We start from the raw sequence: 20,667 nt of genomic DNA on the forward strand, positions 1-20,667 counted from the left end.
AGTAAATCGATGATGTGTCTAAAACATCAAATTGGATTTCTACTAAATCCAGATTAGTACATGTAACTAATTTTGCCTCTCGTGTATATAAATTTTTCTTATTTGGGCAAGTTGAAGATAAATATGCTAGTTCATTACAAGCAAAATATGTAATTATGTTGGTATAGGTTTTCTTTGGTTTAAAGTTTCTTATGTGTTTTTTCTTATTTAAGTATGGTTTCTTTTCCTTGCTTTTTCTAACATAGTAGGTTTTTCTTGGTCTTATTATTTTTGGTTTGGCAGCAGGTTGTCTGGAAGCTCTACTGTTCCAATAGTTATTTCATGTTTGAGGTGGAGCTATACCATACTGTTGAGGGATGTAAATTTAACTACAAAATTCATATTGTTAGTTTTTAAGTTATTTTTGTATGTGAATGTAAGTGCATTTGTCTTTTAGTGTGGAAATAATGTGTTGTATTCATACTCTAATATTATCATACTGTGGTGTTACTTTCATATCAGTCCAAACCTTATGTATTTCTTTTCTTAGGTCATCTGGTAGTTTACTAAATAATTTTTTCCCTAATTCGGAATTATAGTAATTATATGAGACGGCTATTAAGACTAAAAAATCATTACAATTTTTTTTTTATCTAATTCCAATTAAAAAATTATAATTGTTCTAAATTTCTTACCGCCTCTTTTAATCTGATGCCTAATCTAATATATATCTATATATATATATATATATATATAAAAGTTGGATCGATATGGTTCGACTTCGCTTATTTACTTAACCGCTCTAACAAAAATTGAACATTCCGCCCAGTCCCACATTGCCGATCGTCAATTTCTAAAATGAATATCGTAATTAGTCGTCGCGCATGGGTTTTTAAGCAATTTGCTCGTCGCGTTCCGCCGTTACCTGACGGCGTTATCGCCAGCACAGCTATAAATATATAACACAGCCGAGTTTGTCGCCGTTCCCGAGGGGGAGGGAGCGGTGGATAGAGCTGAGCAAAGTTGGGAAAGGAGACCAAGCAAAATCACCTCAGGACGAGTCCAGATCTCCCCAATTTGTACTCGGAAAGCGGTGGGTAAGTTACCTGTCTTGATCTCCTCCGTTTGGATCCGGCATTCTTTGCTATCGATCTGCTACTTATTGTCGGCAATGCGATGCGCTAAGGATTCGGTTGAGTGGACGATGGATCTGCAGTGGTGGTTGAGATCTGGCCCATTTGTTCGGGGTATCTGTGAAAATTTGTCTGCATTTTGTGTTTTACCTACCTTTTGGTCTGCCTGGACAAGGGTTTTGGATATAAAAATCGGGGTTTCGTAAAATGTTAATCCTGATAATGTGATTTTCGACGCTAAATTTATTCGTTGGGATATGGTCTCACGAAGAGTCTCAGGATAAAATGCTAATAGAAGTAGAATCGGCTTACGAGCATGCTCATTAATTACTTAACGAACTATTATTGTTTCTTGATAATTTCTCCCTTTTGGTGTGCTTTTAAATGTTTTACTTCTTTTGTCCAAAAGCATTGATTGTTTCAGTTGTCTGTCAAATTTTTCTGATACAGTTTTTTATTTTTATTTTTGCTTGAGGAAATTGTTTTTTGAGTTTATTTCCTTGATTGTTAAGTAGTTATTGAGTAGACAATGAATCAATTTAGCTTCTATAAATCTTCTGAAACTTACAAATATATGGAGATGGAGACTATATGTGAAACGGGAGAGAACAAGTCCCAAAGAAGTGATAACTACTGAGACTGCAGTAGTTGTTGAATCAGACTATCAGAATTATGCTCTTTTGTGCAATCTTACATTAGAGTTTCTGAATTCAACGAGGGTTCAATTACAACTGATGAACTTCATTATGGAGTCTGTTTTTCTCTGCATTGACTTATGGAGCCTCAAATAACTTTGTTCCTCACTTTGACTGACATAGATTTTTTCTGATAATATCTAATAAAGAACTGGCACATCATTGTTGATGTTATTTTCCTCTCATTTACTTTTATCTATGTCATTATTATGAAAACTCCTGCAAAAGCTATGCATTATGTGGAATATCCTGTTCTGCTCGTGCTTTTTGGCTTTTCTTTCTGCTACATTTGTATGTAGAACAGGGATTTATAGATTTGTCCAGATCTATTAGAACATTGGATGATATACAAGAGAAAAATGTTCTGGAAGCAATATTTCCATTATATTTCATGCCTCACTGATAATGAATGGACTCATGCAACTGGATTCATTTACTAGCTACTGCTAGATTTGTAGAATATATTCATTAATGTTGACCGTACACACTTGATATTTATCCTCTTAGGAATATTATTGCTTTATCACATGATTTTCATTTATATTTCTAGATTAAATCATATCTGAAATGTTTGTCTTGATGACTTGTCTGACGGTTTATTTTCTGTAGTCTTATGGGTAAGGAAGTAACAGAAATTTTAATAGTTTAAGTAGACAATTGTGAGCATGCTGCTAATGGTTAAACTTACCAAAACAGTCCAAACAATCCTTCTGGATCTGCAGCATCTAATGAAGACATGGACAATAATCGGGAGACTTCTAATGTCCAAGTGCATGTTTTACCTCGGATTAAAAATTTGAGAATGGATCAGGAGTCAGTGGCATCAAACTCTGTTCATGGAACTGTACAATCAAATCAAACCACTTCACATCCATTTGCAACAAAGAAACATGCTTCTCAAGAATGTCATGCTTTTGTTGCTGAAAATAGTGCTTGTGAAGAAAAATATCCTAATATTGAAACACAATCAGCAAATATTCAAAAGACTGCTCAGGTGCTTTCTATTGCATCAGAAATCAGTATAATATATAAATGGCGCAGTTTAGTTGGAGCATTTTGAGAATGTAAAGTTATCTCCTTTTGTGTTTTGTCTTTCAATATATTCTGTTCACTTTCTCTTCATAACCAACTACAATGTTCAATCTACAATTATCTTATTGCTCTTGTTAGCACTTGATATCAAAAGAGAGGGTCAAATTCTAGTGCATTAAACCATTATATATTAGAAGATTAATTTACTTTTGTTAAACTCTCATTTTTAATCATAAAATTTTATAATTAGAAGACTTATATGGATTTTTCAAGATAGAGTTCTTCAATTTATTTGCAGGGTTACTCAAAGGTCGCATCTTGGAAGCATCTGCATCTTGATAACATAATGCACCCAGATGAAGAGGACTCTTGCTCCATTGCTTCTTCGTATACTTTTCACAAGTTTTTTTTTGTGAAATAACTTTGCTTGCTAAAAGAAAACTCTAATCATATTTTCCTGAATTATTCCCAGCATGGCACCATCTATAAAAAGTATGAAAAATAGGGCAGTTGCTCCAACATTCAGGAGCAGTGAGCGTGCAGAGAGGCGTAAGGAGGTGCTTATTGCATTGGTTTTAAGCCCTTGGAGTTGATTTCTCATCCAACTCGGCACCATCTAATAAGCTCTTTACTTGTGTAGTTCTACTCAAAATTAGAAGAAAAGCATCAGGCCCTGGAAGCAGAGAAGCTCCAAAGTGAAGCCAAAACAAGGGTATAATTTCTTCTATTTTGTACTTCTTACAAGTGATGTTACTCAATAAATTAATCTTCATTTGAACATAGTTTCATTTACAATTGTTTTGGCAAGACATGACTTCACATGCAGAATAGTTAAAGAATGCTTTCAGTTGAAACGGATTTCTGTTGAGATAGAACGTATAAGCTGAATTGTTGGCTTATTATATATGTTGCTTCACAGATTTTGCATAGGAAGGAGTGCTCATTATCATGTTAACAATTTAATAGATTCTCATGAGATTATTTAAATCATATTTTTTCGGGGAAGGGAGAAGAATGGGGAAATGTAGGAATTTTGGAGGAAAATCACGTGAAGGCTCAGCCTTCAGTCTTGTAAAAAGGCTGTTTATTTTTTAATACCCTTTAGCTTATGTTTGGATGGGGTGAGAGAAGATTCATTAACGGAAGGAGAAGAGAAATGGAGGGAAAGGGAAGGGAAGGGAACTAAAGCATTTATCTTCCTCTTATTTGGGAGGGAAGGAAGATTCATTAATGTAATATGTATTAATTTGTCTGGGAGGAAAGGGAGGACAATGAAGGTTAATATATAAAATTATAGAATTATCCTCACTTTTTAATAAATAGAATTAGTCTTTTTTTTTACAATGAATTTAGCAATTAAATTAATAATATTAATAATTTGATTAATAATAATAATTAGTTAATGATATGAAAAATAAATAAATTTAAATATATAAAATTTATTTAGGAATTTTCAGAATTTAAAATAGATTTTATATAATATTTTTAGAGGATAATTCTGTTAAAATTTAATTAAATCATATTTAAATTAAATTTTTATTGGCTAATTAAGGGTTTCAATTAATTCCTTAACTTTTATTCCTACCCCGACTTCCTCAATTCGAACGCACGCCCACCAAACCACTTGCCCCTTGCTTTTCACCTCTCCAGCATGCGATGCTCCACCGCCGCTGTGAGCTGTCACCGGAGAAGACGTCGTCGCCGCCATGACTTGTTGCCAGAGAAGACGTCACTGCTGCTGTGAGCTGTCACGGGCCATGAGCAAATTTTTGTTTGGAGAATTAATATTACGAAAGAGGGATAAAATTGGGCTGTCAGAGCCATGGTCAGGAACCACCATACTAGGCGGTTCCGATGGACTCATGGTCATGGAGGGATAAAGTCCCCCTTAGTCCCTCATGTAGTTCCGCCACTAATTGGAATGATGTATTTATATTTGTAATTTATCTATTGAAAAATATTCACATTGGGTGCATATATCCTTGGCTTTTGCATGCAAATGCATAACAGCTCGTTTGCTTCCGATTATGTGTTTTTTTAGTACTTTTTTGCTTATTTTCAGGATGCTTGTATTTTGTCATGAGGTAACTCTTAGATTGATTGGTTAGAGCTATGGATTAAATTTGTGTTTCTTAAATTATTGATTGTCTTGATTTTCTGAATCTTCTTTAACTAGGGAAGAATAATGTCAAAATTGTACCAATGCTAATTGATGGCCTAAGTAAAATTGACAACACAAGAGACATAAAAATCTGCAATATTTGAGCCTACATCCGAATGAAAATGTTTTATCTATAACTTTATAAAATAAAATACAATTATTGCTATCTTTCTCTTTCAATATTTATTTAGTCATATTATATGATCATTTCCAAAGGGGAGCCTTAATGCAACGGTAAAATTATTGTCATGTGACCTTGAGGTCACGTGTTCGAATCAGAAACAATTTTTTGCAAAATACAAGGTAAGGCTATGTACAATTGATCAAATGTGGTCCAACCTTTCCATGGGACCCCGTATTGACAGGAACTTCATGCACGGGTTGCTTTTATTATATGATCATTTCCCCTCAATTATACAAACACCTTTCTAAACACGAGTAAATTAGTGCCCTAGACCCATAAATTGTCAGTAAGGGTGCGCCAAGTTCATGCAATAGTGCAATGCAAGGGCGACGCTCAAGAACCCAAGCTACTGTAACGGACTCTCCCTCATAAAAAATTAATTTAATTTTTTATATCAGATATTAAACTGATAAGAACAGATACTACACTTGATCTTTAGCCAAAAGGACGAAAAAGGTATGCTTTCTAATGTCGCCGGCCTAAGGTATTTATAGAAGTTTCTCCGCTTGTTGTCAATCCTAAAATGTGGGACTAAAGAGAACCATAGAAGTGCATATTTTTTATATAAAAAACAACAAGAGAAAATTACTAATAAGCCTTAAAATTATTTTCAGTGTGAAAAGATAAAAAAGAACATTAACATAATTTAATTTTAGGCTTCATCAAAATTAATTATTAAAGGGTCGTATTCTTAATTAAAATACTAAGATTAGCTATTTCCTGTAATTGTTGTATAACTATTAGCTTCTTACTTGCTACAATAGCCTGAGCAAGGTCTTGTAAATGCACCCATTTTATGTTGCTAATCTTATATTTGATGGATGATTTATATGAATCAAAAAAATTTCTTTATGCTTAGGTAATGATTTGTAAAATATTAAGTCTTTTGAATTTGATGTTAGGAGGGTGATTTATCCCTTGTAGCTTGTAAGTGATTAAATATTTTATTTGAATTTGATGTTAGGAGGGTGATTTATCCCTTGTAGCTTGTAGGTGCTTAAATATTTTCGAGGAGTCTGACCTAGTAGAGTTGACTTTTGACTCATTGAATTGTGGTAGAGCCTATTACATCCCAAAATGACTAAGTCATACACATAATTTACCACTGCAGTTGTCCATGTGGGACTAATGAGCATGGAGTTTCTTAGATTTAAGATACTCTTTCACACCCATCACAACTAAGAGGAAATTCTGAGTTTAGATACCATGTTGAATTCAGATGGAGCTCATTCCATCTGAAAATAATTAGTCGTTTGAGGTGGTAACAGCCATCTAATATATAAACATAATAGACCATTGTAGAGCTTTTGGGGTCCTACCTTCAATGTTTGTACTTTGTAATGAACCATCTAGAGGAAGAAATCAATATGGAAAATTTCAACAAAGATGACCAAGGTGGCTATACAAGAGGCCAGTTCCTTTATTACATGCATAGGATTCAATTGTGATAGGTTTCAAGCATCTTCCATTACCTTGTGGTGCATTTTCAACCAGCAAAATCATACTGATCTTATTTCAAAGCTGAAATGCTTCAGCAAGCCAATGAGAACAATTTTTATTAGTCAGTGGCCTTTGTAGGAGCAGAAGTCATTGTATTCATGTGAGGGCATTTGACATCTGGGGCTTTACTCCCAGATAATGACTTTATGCATGTATGGAAATTTGAGTTTTATTACTCAGTGGCCTATGAAGGAGCATAGGCCACTAAGGCATTTATTCACGTGAGTCACCTGACGTCTGGGGCTTTACTCTCACTTCAAGATCACCCATACGATAAGGAGTTTTTTGAACATAGCACAATAATGTGCTATTCCTTTGCGGCCCAAGTGGCAATGACAGTGAACCAAAAGCAGCCTTACAGGATCATGTTTGTAGCTTCCGATAAACATGTTAAATCAAGAGAAATAGAATGCATATGGAAGGATATTATATGGTGCTTAAACTTCAGCTGCAAAGCATGTAGCATAAGCCATTTTTCATTGCCAGAAATTTCATTTTCCACTCACCTCTTGTCTGTAATGGTATGCAATAGCTTCTTTGCTGAATTTTGTGAAAATAACATAAATTAATACGAGTGACGTGTATTCTCCTGTGGATTCTTGTGGGTTTTGTCTATATTGACTAAATATAATGCTTAGCATTCATGCCTGTCGCATTTAGTTAATATCACATCAATTGTTAATAATACTATAGTTATCATTATTCTCATATATAATCAGGGATACTTTGAGAATAATGTTCCTTTGATATTTTATGAATCACTTCTGAATAGTTTTCCTGCAAACAAACGTTTTTGCTAGCTTCTTATCTGAGCTTCTGACGTTTTAGGAAGAACAAGAGGCTGCTCTTAAGCAACTAAGGAAAAATTTGACTTTCCGAGCAACACCAATGCCCAGCTTCTATCACGAGGGACCTCCACCTAAGGTCGAACTTAAAAAGGTACTAAGTTGAAGCTTTGACTTGATAACTAGTGCATTTAAGGGAGTTGTTAAATTAAAATGTTATTGTCTGGATAAATTATATAGTTTGAACGGATTGGATTTACTAGGGCTATGTAAAGTATTTCATGGCTGATTTTTGTACTGTATTCAATATTGTTTTAGTAGAGGGTTGAGTTCAACGCCTAAGTTTGCATGATAATTGATAGTTTGCCTATTCTTGATAACCTTGAACTAAAATTTGACTAGAAGGTGTTAATACTCAAACAACAATCTTGAAAACACATACTAGTGAGGAGAAAAAGAAATGCTGTTTGTCTTTTTAAAATAAGTTTGCATTAAGTCAGATACCCATATGGTCAGGATTATGGGTTTTTAACTTGTCTTCCGCCATGATATACTAATATGTTCACATAAAAGCTACCTTAGATTTGTAATGGATTCTTTTCAAAATGATTCTCATAGAGAATGCCTCATCATGTCAGTCTTATTTGAAGATGTGTAGCATCTTCCATCCAACGTGGCCGCACATACTATAATATTTTGGTTTTTCTTGTATCATATATTCTTATATGGTGTATACCTAATGTGATCCTCACATAATAGGTCCCCCCTACCCGTGCTCGATCACCAAAACTGGGTCGAAGGAAGAGCTGTGGTGACATGAACACAGCCACTGAAGGAGAAAATGGTGGCTGGGGACGTGGTCGACTTCAGCGTCACAGTTTAGCCACTTGCAAGGATGCTACAAACAAGTTGAACACTATCCCCAGGAACCAGAACCCAGTGAATAAACTCAAAGAAGGGATCAAATCCACTAGAGACAACTCTAAGCAACAGCCTACCAACAAAGAGATCTCTCAGGCTACATCTGATGTAGCGTCACCAGTCAGCCCCAGTGTTTAGCATCTCGTAAGTTGTTCTAATCTTAATTTACTTGAACTTGCAAAACTCTCCCTATAATTTATAATTTATCTCCATTTCAAACTATCCAAATTAAGATGGGTAGTGTCAGTGGACTTCACGGGGTATAATGTAAATTTTGTAGGTACCTATATATGTTAGATCATGGCACTGGGTTTGCTGCAATTTTAGTTTTTATTATGATCCTTTTAGCATCAGTAGCTCATGCCAATATTAGTAGAATTCAAAGGACACATTTGTAGTAAAGGTTTGCTTTTTGGTTTTTGCTCCTGTGGTTTGTGCCACTGTATGTTTACTGTCAGTAAAATGAAAGGAGAGGAAATTACTGATTTCAAGGTACTTCCCTTTGTTTCTCTCTCAAAATTTTAGGAGGAAAGATTTCCATCAGGATTCCATGGATGCGATTTAGAGCAAACTTTGCCCCAAGTCGAATATGCTCTCTCCAAAGTATTGCAAGTGAATGGTCTTTGCTCTTTTGCACAGTGAGCTCAAGCAATGTGACAATGGAAAGAGGTGTGCTTGGGCAGCCATGGTGGTTGGCAGATAATGGATGACAGGTATGAACAAGGTTGAGATGAGGATGAGGTTGCGCATTGGTGGGGGTTGAGATCAAAGATGGTGAGGCTCAGGTTCAAGTTGGAGGGAGAGATGAATAAGGAAATGAAGAGTTTGGTGGGGTGGGGGTTTCTCCAAACAAGGCCTTCGAGTAAGGGAAGGTAACAGGCAGTGAACAGGTAAGGCAGAGAGTGGTAGGGGTTTTGCAGGCAGGGTGAGCCGGCAAGGAAGTTAACAAGGAGATGATTCTAAATGAGGGATAATATCTCTTTCCTTTTCTTTCATCTCTTTTCTTTGCTTGTATCAAAGAGTAAAACACAATATTAGGGTCTGAGAGTCGACAAGGAGGCAAGTGAGGGAGGGAAGGCAGTAGTGAATGTTTCACGGGTAGGGCGAGTGAGTCAGCGAGGAAGATGATAGGGTGATCCTGCAATGTCTTTGCCTTTCCTCCTATCAAAGAATAAACACAACTTTAAGTTTGTTACTTAGATGGAAGCCTCTCAAAGAACAAACACAACTTTAGGTCCTCAGAGAACCACCACCAAAGAAGCCTCTTCTTTCAGGTCTCCTTCTCCTGTTATCGGCCTCGCTGCTTGTGGCTGACGCTGGGCAGGTATTGCTCAATCCAAGCTATTTGTCTATGTCGTTTCTCAAACGAAGTGTGCCGCCTAGCAGCCAATCTGTTTCCTCTGCCAATCCTTCGGGATCTAGCAGGCCCTGCCCTCCTCACTAAGCGGTTAGGCTTAACATATGTTGTACGGACGAATTAGCCATTGGTGGTGTTGCTACTAACATCGATTAGGGCATCTCCAATAGTTAAAGTTTTGAATGAGCTTTTTTTGAAGATTTTAATGTCACATCAACATTATAAAAACTCATTGAAATATTCCTAATAGTTAAAATTCTAAGTGAGCTTTTTTGTAATTCTCTCCACATGTAATTACATGGCTCATGCACATTAATTCTCTCCATAAGTGGACTTATTATTAATTATTTATAAAATGAAACATTATAAAACATTATGACAATCATTGATATTAATTATTAGCTCTATGTTTAAGAGAAAAAAAGTAGGTTTGAAAATTCAAACCTACTCTTAAATTAAAAACCTCAAACCTTATATATACAAACATAAAAGCTCTTTTTGATGAGGTTTTTCAATTTTACAAACCTCTAATGAAACTTGCATTGGAGATGCTTAGTATGGTCTTTATGGTAGGTCTAAATCTACATACATGTTTGTGTTGAGTGGGATGGAGAGAACAAGTACTGCAGTCTGTAGTTGGTTCCAATATCATAATAATTAAACATGTTTGGATTTGTGATATATACATTGTTCAAATAAATTTCCATGTAAGGAATTAGTTCTCTATACCAGTGTTTTTAAAATCTGATCCACCAAAGAATTATCTTGTGTTGAAAACCTAGTCGAACAACATGGCTTGACTGATTTATTAGATTAGATCGACATGTCCGACCCATTTGGTTTAGTTGGCTTGCTCGGCCTAATCAATTCAATTGACCCATTGAAAAGGTCAGTATTTCCACGTGGAAGAAAGATTTGGTTTTCACTTGATTTGAGAACCAAAATGGTGGACGGGGGGAGGAGAGGGGTCTGTCATCCATTCAATTTTTCATCCTCTCTAAGATATTTATAGGAGCAAATAGTAAAAAGGATGATTTTTTTATAAAAAAAAAATTGTTACCATTATCATCCATACACTTATTTCTGGTCAAAAAATATTCTCTTTTATCTTTTCCTCAGCCACCTCGAAACCTTTTGAATGTAGTGGATGATAGCAGAGTTCCAGAATTGAAGTGGTGTATTCGAACCATGGAAGCTGATAATTATTGATATGCTAGTATTGGTGATGTTATTGTTGCTGAAATCAAATAGCAATGTTAAATATGCCGCTAGAAAGATCAAAGCATTTGTACCATCCCATCTTATGAAAAATAAACTCATTTGTTTGGCTATGACAATAATATTACTAATTTAGTGGTAACACCAAAACAATTGAGTAGATTCGGACCTAAAAAAAAATGCTTTACATCGCGAGTCTAAGATTCATAAGCTTTGTCAAATGTTTAGGTAGAATTTCGTAAGTATTCTATTTTGAAATCCAAAGCGTTTTGGGTACTTGCTAGAATTGGTACTAGAATTGGTGTAAATAACGTAACGTTTGAATTGAAAATTTTTAAATTTGGTGTATCTAAAGTGCTTAAAGGTTATAATCAATGTTTTGAAAATTGGACCGGACTGAATTGACAAGTTGAAGAGAAAAATCTAATGGCATGTGTTGATAAAAACTATAAAAATGAAATATAACAGTGGTAGTCAATAAATATCTAACGACGTCGAATTTAACCGGTCGAACCAATGACCCGATAGTCTTAGCCATTCCATCACTAAAAGTGAATTCCAATCCAAATCCCATTCTCATTCTCCTGTCCTCGAGCAAACCAATCGGCATGAAGCGAGTCGGTCGTCTTTTGTTGGCTCTAATTCTCGTCGTCTTCGGCATGACCATGTTGACGACAGAGGGACAATGGTGAATCCTTAGCTACACTGCCACCGGAGCTAGAGGGCCTTGACTTAGTGGCGATCAAGGGGTACTGACTCAACTGGGCCTTGAGGTCGTAGCCTTAAATCCTATGGCACTCGTTGCATCTAAATAAATTTGACTCGTAGAACATTCCACATACCTATAATGATATAACTGCAATTTAGACTTTAAGCGACAGGAGATGCAAGAAAAAAAATGCGAGAACTAGAGTCCCTAAAAAAAACTTTGACAAGGAACACAAGTTTAGATTGTTGTTACTGAATTTGAAAGAGCAATCTAAATATAACTTGTTACTTATTGGAAGAGCACTTCAACTAATCTACTACGATGGAATTGTTTGTAAATACAATGTTGACACTCGAGGGTTTGTCATGGCATTTTAGGGCTCGGCTTTCTCGGGCAATGTTAGTCACATAAATATCAATGGCAAACAAACTGAATCAAGGGGAATAGAAGAACCACTTCATAACGAAATTCTTTAATTAAAAGGAAAAAAGCGAACACGGAAACGTACAGCTCACTGCAAAGCTCATAAGAAAAGATTACCTTGATAACACCCATTGAGATGACAAAATGACCAATCCTAGTTCTCAAGGCCCATTAGCAGGACGATACAAATATCCATTCCCTACTCTTGTCAAATGGTCTCCAAGTTGGTAACGATATCCATTGCCGTCTCCTTCCCCTAATCGGAGCATCGATAGATCAGTATTCATGTAAGGCAAATGATTCCGCATCAATCCATCAAACTGGCCATATCTATTAGAATAAGGTGAAAACTCTGGCTGCTGAAGAAGTCCATCTCGCAGCCCCTGAAGAGGGTTACTGGAAGCACCATATGACCTAAGAACGCCCTCTTCATAGTACTGCTCAAACTGGTCATGCTGGCTGGAGGCAGTTGACAGATTGCCTGGTAAGGAGTACTGCCGATTGAAAGTATGAACGGGACCTCTAGCTGTACAACCAAAGTTTTGTTCATCGTCCAGCAAGTCATTGATAATATCAAGGTGAGGAAACTCCTCTGTTATGGTCCCTTGTACTGGAGAGGGCATAGTCCGAGAACCAATCCCAACTAACTCTTTTTGCAACTTTCCATAAACATTGAATTTCTCCGTATCGTTATCCATCAAAGCTGAACCATACCTCTGGCTGCTGCTTTCACTGCTGCTGCTGGGTTTGTATTGGTTGCTATCCTTCCATAGGTGCTGGGTACGGACTGCTTCCACATTAAGGCACCCAAAGGTCAATCCAGGCCGAATCAACATTTGGTCCGTCCTTAAAGGCGTTTGAGGTGGAAGCTTTGATGGAGATGATAACTGCAATGGAGGAGACTGTGAGTATACAGCACTTTGCCCTGAGGAAGCATAAACATCGGTGGAACCTACCATCCTTGCACTTGTAGTTTTGCCCATTATAGCATTCCTATATGATTGAGGAACATAACTTGGGGCAGATGGAGATGGATCAGTCCCCAACCGACCAGCGGCACTAACCGAGCGGGAAAGTAGAGGTACTGCTTGGACAATGGGAGAAATAGATGCGGTGGACCTTGGTGCCGCTGTAAGAGGGGCACTGGATGGCCTTGACGTTGTATTGTCTTGGTGAGCAATACTATGTTTTGCCAGTGCATTTTGCTTCTGAGCTTCAGCCAGGGAACTGGAGGGCATTGGTTGAGATCCTGATGATGGAGCAAGAACCCTATCAAGGGCTGTGCTATTTGAAAGTTTCAAAGTTGGCTCAACTATATTGTTGGAAGCGCTGACAAGAGTATCCGAGGTAAATGTTGGTGACTGCTTTAGCAGCTGAATAGAGTTGTTTTGCTTTTCACCAAGATTTGAACAGGACTGTCTCTCCACCACAACCTGATCTTTGGCCATTTGCATGTTTTGCAGAGAAAGGACCTGCTAAAATGACACAGTAACATTAAGTAAATTACTTTCGGAGTACAAAGTACCAACCTGAACTGTTTGTATATATATATATATAAATATAAAACTGAACCGAGAACCAGAATTGAATTTTGGGAGAAAATCCAAAGTGATTATTTGCTTCAGTTTAGCTCAGGTTCAGGGTTTTCAACTTTTCTGATAGTACACACACACACACAGGTGCATGTGTTATAACGATATGTGTATTGTATGTGGGTATATCTATGATTTAAAGTAAATGCAGGTAAATCGCAACGATAACACAATTTCAAAATATATAAACCATTAAACTGAACCAAATTTGAAAAACAAATGTTAAACTTCCAAGTCAGTTCAGTTTGGTTTTCCATATCAAGTCACGTGAGTTGCAATTTTTGCCCATCCCTAATACATAGAACAAAACTGATAGTTTACTGTGGCAAAAAATTCTACCTTTTCAACTTGAATTTGCTGCTGTTGCATCTCAGTCTTCGAGGATGATTCTGTGAGTGCAGATTCTGGTTGGTCAACTTTGCTATCTGAGACATGATTTGAATTTCTATCAACAATAGTAGCTTCAGTTCGCACAGTCGAACTGATTCTGCTGTGTGTTTCCTTACGCCGGTGGTTCTTTCCTCTGCAGATACAGTTTTTAACACCTTAAACACAAGAGGTCTTACAATCAAAACTGAAGATTCACAAATTATTTACCTGTTGGGAGATGATTGAGTTATATTGATTGGTGAAATGGTTCCTTTATATACTCCAGTAATGAAAACAGAGGGGACGGAGTCAGTCGAACAAGTTGAGGAACTATCATCGATAATAGATTGGCTCCTCTTATCAATGTGCCCATTCTGGACATCACTGCCACTAGCTTCAGTGGTAAGATGAATTTCTGAAGTATCTGTATCCCAATTAATAGGACTGGCAGTTTGATCATCTAAATCAGGTTGAAGCATTTCAGCAGCAACATCTACAGTGTCAGAAATATCAGATGCATCTTCACATGCACCGATCTTCTTGATAGAATGTTCTACTGGTTCAGTATAGAATGAATCTGAAGTCCTTTCTTCTTCATAAGTTTCTTGCTGCAGCACTTCTTGCACAAGATTACCCCTATCATATTTTCCCTTCTCTTTACCTTTGCGATTATTGCGCTTCTGCTTAGCCTGGAAGAAGAATAAGCAAAAAATAATGCAAGGTGCATTAAGCAAGAATCTACTTTAATGCTTCAAATGTAGAAAAAAGTTAGAACTTTAGTTTTTGTTTCACATGCTAGCACTATTTCTCAATCTCTATTGACATCATAAAAGTTAGAACACCAAAAATTTTTTTTATATATCAAATTTTATCTTATTTAAAAATTTTACATTTTAAATTAGTTTTTAAAATTTTCAAATAATTAATTAAGTTAAATTAAATTAAAATTTTAAAAATTAGGGCCGACTAAAAATGGATTTAGGGGGTGGAGTCCACCAAATAGTAAACATGACGATTATGATCAAATAGGTTCAAACTGAGTTTAGTTTAGATTTATTTTTATCAGTATAAAATTAAACCAAATTTATATATAGAATAATTTGGTTCATCATAGCAATATAGTTTATAAGGTTAGAAATTATACTCTATTTAATTTTCTTTTCAATCTTGGTCCTGCATTATTATATTTTTCCTTATACTCCTACATTGTTATACTTTTTCTTACAAAGGAACACAAAGAGGGAAAGGAATGGAAAAAAAATCGCGATGATGGAGATACGGGATAAAAAAAATATATAAAAAGAGGGAAAATATGGGAATTGCAAGGCGCTGCTGGTGGCAACAACCTGCCGTGGAGGCCAGGGAGTCGTGAGGCATTGCCGGTGGCAACATCCTACCGTCATGACTAGGCCTGGCCGCTACGAGGTCATGATAGTCACCCTTGGCTGAGGTCTCTCCTCGAAGCCATTGTCGCAGGGTGAAGAGCCTGCCACCAAGTGTTGGTGTGGAATAGTTCCAATGTCGATTAACGGGCAGAACAATAAATGCCTCTTGTATGTAGTGGCACAGCTCAGTATTTTAATTATTGTTTTAAAACATTTAGTTTCCAAAATATTTCTCCATTTAAACTTCAAATTTAATCTAATTACATTTTCATACATTAGCACAATATTAGATGGAAACAATATTGTCTTAAGGAGATTTATTTTGACAATCATTGTTTAGTTCATCTAGTTTTAATGTGGAAAAAAAAGGAGCTTAAAGCTGGTCCTTGATGTCTATAGCTATAGAAAATATTGTTTGTCAGCTATAGTAAACATTAGTAACAAAATTAGTATACATATCTTTTATTACATTAATATAACTATTAGGCATTCTTTTCTTCTGTAAAATTTACCACAATAGTTTAGGATTCTACCAATAAAAATACTATACAAATGAATGCTTTTTTCTCTATATTTTTCCCTTGTCTTATCAAATAAATAGAATTTATAGTTGATCTTCCAAACATAAAATTAAATTGATTTTCAAGAATGGTGATTTCATCTGTTACTCAAAAATTAGAATAACATTGTATAACAGCTTTATTTTTGTAAGTAGATATTAAAATGTTTGTCCTTCATTCTTCAAGCATCTTAATAATGATTTTTTTTAATAACTTAATAAATCAAATTATACTTTGATCTCATAAACTCTTCTTTCAAGCAATGTTAACCATAACATATACCATTAAACAAATAATAAACATGGTTCATCTAATGAGTCGTGCTTTAGCTAACTTGTAAACACAATAATGTATCTAGTTGAACTTTGGAAAGAAAATCGAGTTAACGAGCTCTTACAAAACAATATTAAGCTCAGTTATCATTGTGCTCAGTTCAAGCTCATTCATTTCTTTTTTTTAAATAAAGATGAGCTATGGACTCCAACTAGTTTTCAACATACAAATGAATCCTCCTTTTTTTGCTTGGTTCAAATGCCATTTAATTCTGTGCATCAATCTAATGTTTGGACCTTTATCCTAAACAAGATAGAAGAAGACAAATAGACAAAAATCCATTCAGTATAAAAATCTTGGTCAAATGTTTCGCATAGGCCTAGTAATCCATAATGCAGTGCATAACTCATATACCAAGAAAAAGGCTCTCCCATAGATTGATGGCCAAGACTATCCCAACCACTAGACTGACTATATTTTGAGTAAGCCGGCCCAGTGGCTGGAATTGTATGTAATCTTCTATATAACTCAAGATATATTCAACTGCAACTTTAGAGAGGCATAAAAGGAGGTTGGCAAGTTAGCCTGAGAAAATGACAAACTAGATGATTTCATAGCTTAAACAAAAAACTCTTTTTAGCTTAACTATAGTGTATCTGATTCAGAAGAATATAGAGAGCAAGTGAATTTTAGTGGGGAAAAAGAGTCACAGCTTATTTACAATTGTGAGGATGTTCAAGATGCTACCAGTTACCAAGGGAAACTGAGGTCTGTATGATGTTGAAGAACCATGGATTATGAAAGACTAGAATAACTTGAAATCTTACATTTGAAACCAAGTAAAAAAAAATATGCTTATTATATCAGAAGAAAGAGAATAGACCACAATAATATTAGTTAGCAGGAAAGTAGCAAGAATAAACAAGATTCAAATGACAATTTGACAAGAGCAGGAGTAATCACCAAGCAGAGAGCTTGGACAAGGTGCAGCTCTTGCAGGCTTCTAGGGCGTAGGGGGCAAAACCGAATCAGAACACACACCAAAAGGGGAAACAACGGTAAGCCATGGATGTAAAATATGATTAAATATGTAATCCCAATTAAAGAAGGGGAGCCTTGGCGCAGCAGTAAAGTTGTGTCGTATGACCTATAAGTTATGGGTTCGAGTCTCAAAGATAGTCTCTTACTTTAATAAGACGGTGTACAATGAACCCTTCCTCGGGACCCTGCATTGGCAGGAGCTTCGTGGGCGGCCCGTTTATGTTATCCCAATAAAGAGATATCTTTTGGTAGAATTGACTAGGTTCTCCCTAGGAACTCCATATTTAAGTGTGATTGGTGTGAAGCAATTTCGAGATAGATGACCTCCTGTTAAGCTCCTCATTTTGGAGTCAAAATTTGCTGTCAATATAGGATGTTGGCTAAATTGGACAATAACTGGATGTTTGGATGTTGTCAAGTACATGCTATGTTAATATTGGTATCAAATTAAATCCCTTCTAGTAGTTGTGTGTGGTTCAAGAACTAGTGGAAGGAAGAAGGCCTCTATCAACTCAATCTAATGAGGATAAGGGCGATGGCTAGGGAAGAGGGCCTTAGATAAGGTACAACTCCTAGCAAGTTTCTAGGACATGGACCATGGGTGTAAAGTGTCTTAAATAGATTAAAGATGAGTAATAAGATGTCTTTTAGTGCAAATTAGTCAGGTACTCTGTAAGGCATGCTAGATGAGATGGGTGACCTCTCAAGAAGCTCCTCACCTCTATTGTGGAATAAGAATGTGAGTCAATATATGGAATACCAGCTAAACCAGAAATTTTAATTTTTGAGTGCATAGTGGCAGATTTTATACAAACACTATGTTGTGCATGCCAGATGATGTGAGGTTGAAGTTTCTGTTCGTTAGTTTATCAGGCCTATATAGTCTAAGAACTTTTTATTTACATGGAATCTATTGGGATTGACAGATATTGAAAAACTTCCAGTAATAAAGAAGCGTGGTTGAAGTAATATAGTAATACAACATGGTCACCAACCCAACACTCAAAATTTGCTCAAGTCACAGAGCCTTAACACGACTCCTAGACTCAATCAGTCAGATCAACAGTATGAACAACCTTACATTACTGAGAATGCAGGACTAATATTCAAGCTTAATATTGTACTTATGGATTGTACTTGGATAAGCTTTAGCTGTTTTAAAGGGATGTCCTGCTCGAACACAATTGTGAAATTAACATGGAACCAAAAGGCAGGTTAATTTACATACAATAGCAATTCACAGCTGAAGAATGTTAAAATGTAAGTGGACTGATGTTTAAGCACAAATATTTTTAAGGACTACAGAATGTTACTCAGAAAAAGCCATGATAAAGATTGAAATTTAAATAGGAAAGCAAAATTTATAAACCAGTGATGAGAGAAGTTTTGAGAATGTCGTGTGATAAACAAAATGTAGAAAATGCATAAGTTCATAAATTGCACTGTTCACACTTCATACACACATCTACTCAAAACAGTAACTAAGATGGAATTATAAAAATATTACCTTTCACTGATTTGACTTCTGACCAAGGTTTAAAATTACGACCCGTGCTGAAGTTTCAGTCTCAGACCGGAATGATAATTATAAGATAAATATATTTATAGTGTATATAAAAATAAGTTGTATATTGATTTTTTATAAGTTCTCAATTATTGAACAATTTAACATTGATAAAAAAAATAATTAAAAATAATTTTATTTAAATAAAATTGATATATCAATAACTCGAATTAAAATAGATCTATCTATAATAATAAGTATATAAATTAATATAAGATATTACTTTATATATAATAATAATTATATAAATTAACTATTCATTCATTTAATTAATTATTAATTAAATAATATATATTTTAAATAGTAAAAAAAATTAAAAATAATAAAAATATCAGAATATAAATATTATTTATTAGATTTTTTTTAAAAAAATAGAATTTTTAAAGAATTTTTTTAATTTTAAATGAAATTTAAAATAATACAAAATATTAGAAATTTTTAAATAAAATTTAAAACATTTTAAAAAATCAGAATATTAGTTAATAAAATTTATTAAATTTATTTTAATTTTAAATATATTTTATTAGGATTTATAAAAGTTTATTCGTAATATCACACATCCTTAGGAATTATTTAAATTAATTAAATAAAATAATTATTTATCGGAAAAAGAAAAAAAAAACACGATCGCACATATCGCTCACCCGCGATCACCGCGGGGGCATCCGGCAGCGCCGGAAGCATTAGGAAGGGTTTGGCGACGCCGACAGGGTCGTCCAGCGACGCCTTCGGCGCCGCAAAAGACTTCGCGCGACGCCTTACGCGTCGAAGGCGTCGCGGGACGCTTCCGGCGCTGCCGACGGCGTCCACGACTCCTCGAGACGAGGGATGCCTCATGTGCCAGTTTCGGCCGCCCGGCGAAACGATAGAAACCGTTCGTGTAGGGCGGCGCAGAACGGCATTTGATTCCTTGCTTCTAACTAAGATGTAAGTATATAAAAATAATATTTATGATAGACAGGTGAAAAGTTTCTTTTCCTTTTAACTAGAATTAGGCTTTGATTTGACTTCTAACTAAGATGTAAGTATATAAAAATAATATTTATGATAGACAGGTGAAAAGTTTCTTTTCCTTTTAACTAGAATTAGGCTTTGATTTGACTTCTAACTAAGATGTAAGTATATAAAAATAATATTTATGATAGACAGGTGAAAAGTTTCAATTAGTTCTACTGGCGAACCTGTTTTTTTCTTTGCACAGTAGTCCTTTTCATTAGCATTTCGGTTTTGATTTGACAACTAACCAAAATGTAACCATAAAATATCATTTGTCAAAAACAGCTAAAAAATTTCAATTAGTAACTTTTGGTGGACCTGTTTTTTCTTTGAACGCTTTTCCTTTTCACTAGCACTACACTTTGATTTGACTTCATTCTCAGCTATGCCAGCAGCTTCCTCTTCTCGAATCAGCTCCTCTTGCCTCTTTAGAGCAATTGCCTCTTGGTAGGAAACTTCGATTCTACTGCTGTCAACAATAAAATAACACTAAGGTTCATTCACAACAAGGCTACCTTGGATTAGACAATCCTGAAACAGAAGAACCATTTATCAACTGATCCAAAGGGACAAAATATGTCCCGAATCTCCATTGCTGGTTAAACGCACAAATATCTTATAATGTAGAGAAATATGCCACAGTATTATTTAGCCAAAAAAAAACTGAACAACAAGTAAAATGATTGCTTGTTACCTAAATATGTGGACTAAGACAAAAATTTCAATAGTTCTACGGCCAAGCTCCATAAGCCGCCTTTCATCACGGTCTAAAGAATCCTTAATAGACTCA

General features: G+C 35.4%; 2 protein-coding genes and 1 pseudogene across 8 annotated transcripts in view; 1 reads left to right on the top strand and 2 right to left on the bottom strand.

The window, feature by feature from the left end:
- Positions 1-947: 947 nt before the first annotated feature.
- Positions 948-11,078, top strand: LOC122055918 (protein WAVE-DAMPENED 2-like). Of its 3 annotated transcripts, none has more exons than XM_042617628.1 (8): positions 948-1,076; positions 2,504-2,801; positions 3,138-3,226; positions 3,312-3,396; positions 3,480-3,551; positions 7,513-7,623; positions 8,229-8,534; positions 10,892-11,078. In XM_042617628.1, exons 2-7 carry the CDS (start codon positions 2,544-2,546, stop codon positions 8,526-8,528), a joined length of 915 nt encoding a protein of 304 aa, XP_042473562.1. In that variant the 5' UTR covers positions 948-1,076; positions 2,504-2,543; the 3' UTR covers positions 8,529-8,534; positions 10,892-11,078. The 3 variants fall into 3 exon arrangements, with proteins under 3 accessions (XP_042473562.1, XP_042473553.1, XP_042473546.1); XM_042617619.1 differs by lacking the exon at positions 10,892-11,078 and adding an exon at positions 8,671-8,711; XM_042617612.1 differs by lacking the exon at positions 10,892-11,078 and having other exon boundaries at positions 8,229-8,711.
- LOC121993261 lies at positions 5,472-5,644 on the bottom strand (annotated as a pseudogene).
- Positions 11,079-11,485: 407 nt separating the features above from the next.
- LOC122055939 (TNF receptor-associated factor homolog 1a-like) overlaps positions 11,486-20,667 on the bottom strand; it is a 27,152-nt gene continuing 17,970 nt past the window's right edge. For 2 of the 5 annotated variants that reach the window (XM_042617655.1, XM_042617639.1), the window contains exons 11-13: positions 14,287-14,747; positions 14,029-14,212; positions 12,119-13,572 (exon numbers count right to left, since the gene is read on the bottom strand). In XM_042617655.1, the coding sequence (XP_042473589.1) occupies positions 12,259-13,572; positions 14,029-14,212; positions 14,287-14,747 (1,959 nt within the window). In that variant the 3' untranslated portion in view covers positions 12,119-12,258. Of the gene's footprint in view, positions 11,808-12,118; positions 13,573-14,028; positions 14,213-14,286; positions 14,748-20,667 lie in introns of those variants that run through there. The other 3 variants (XM_042617647.1, XM_042617672.1, XM_042617664.1) reach the window with 3 other exon arrangements.

The sequence above is a fragment of the Zingiber officinale genome, chromosome 1B (assembly GCF_018446385.1).
Source record: "Zingiber officinale cultivar Zhangliang chromosome 1B, Zo_v1.1, whole genome shotgun sequence".
In the NCBI taxonomy this organism is placed as follows: domain Eukaryota; kingdom Viridiplantae; phylum Streptophyta; class Magnoliopsida; order Zingiberales; family Zingiberaceae; genus Zingiber; species Zingiber officinale.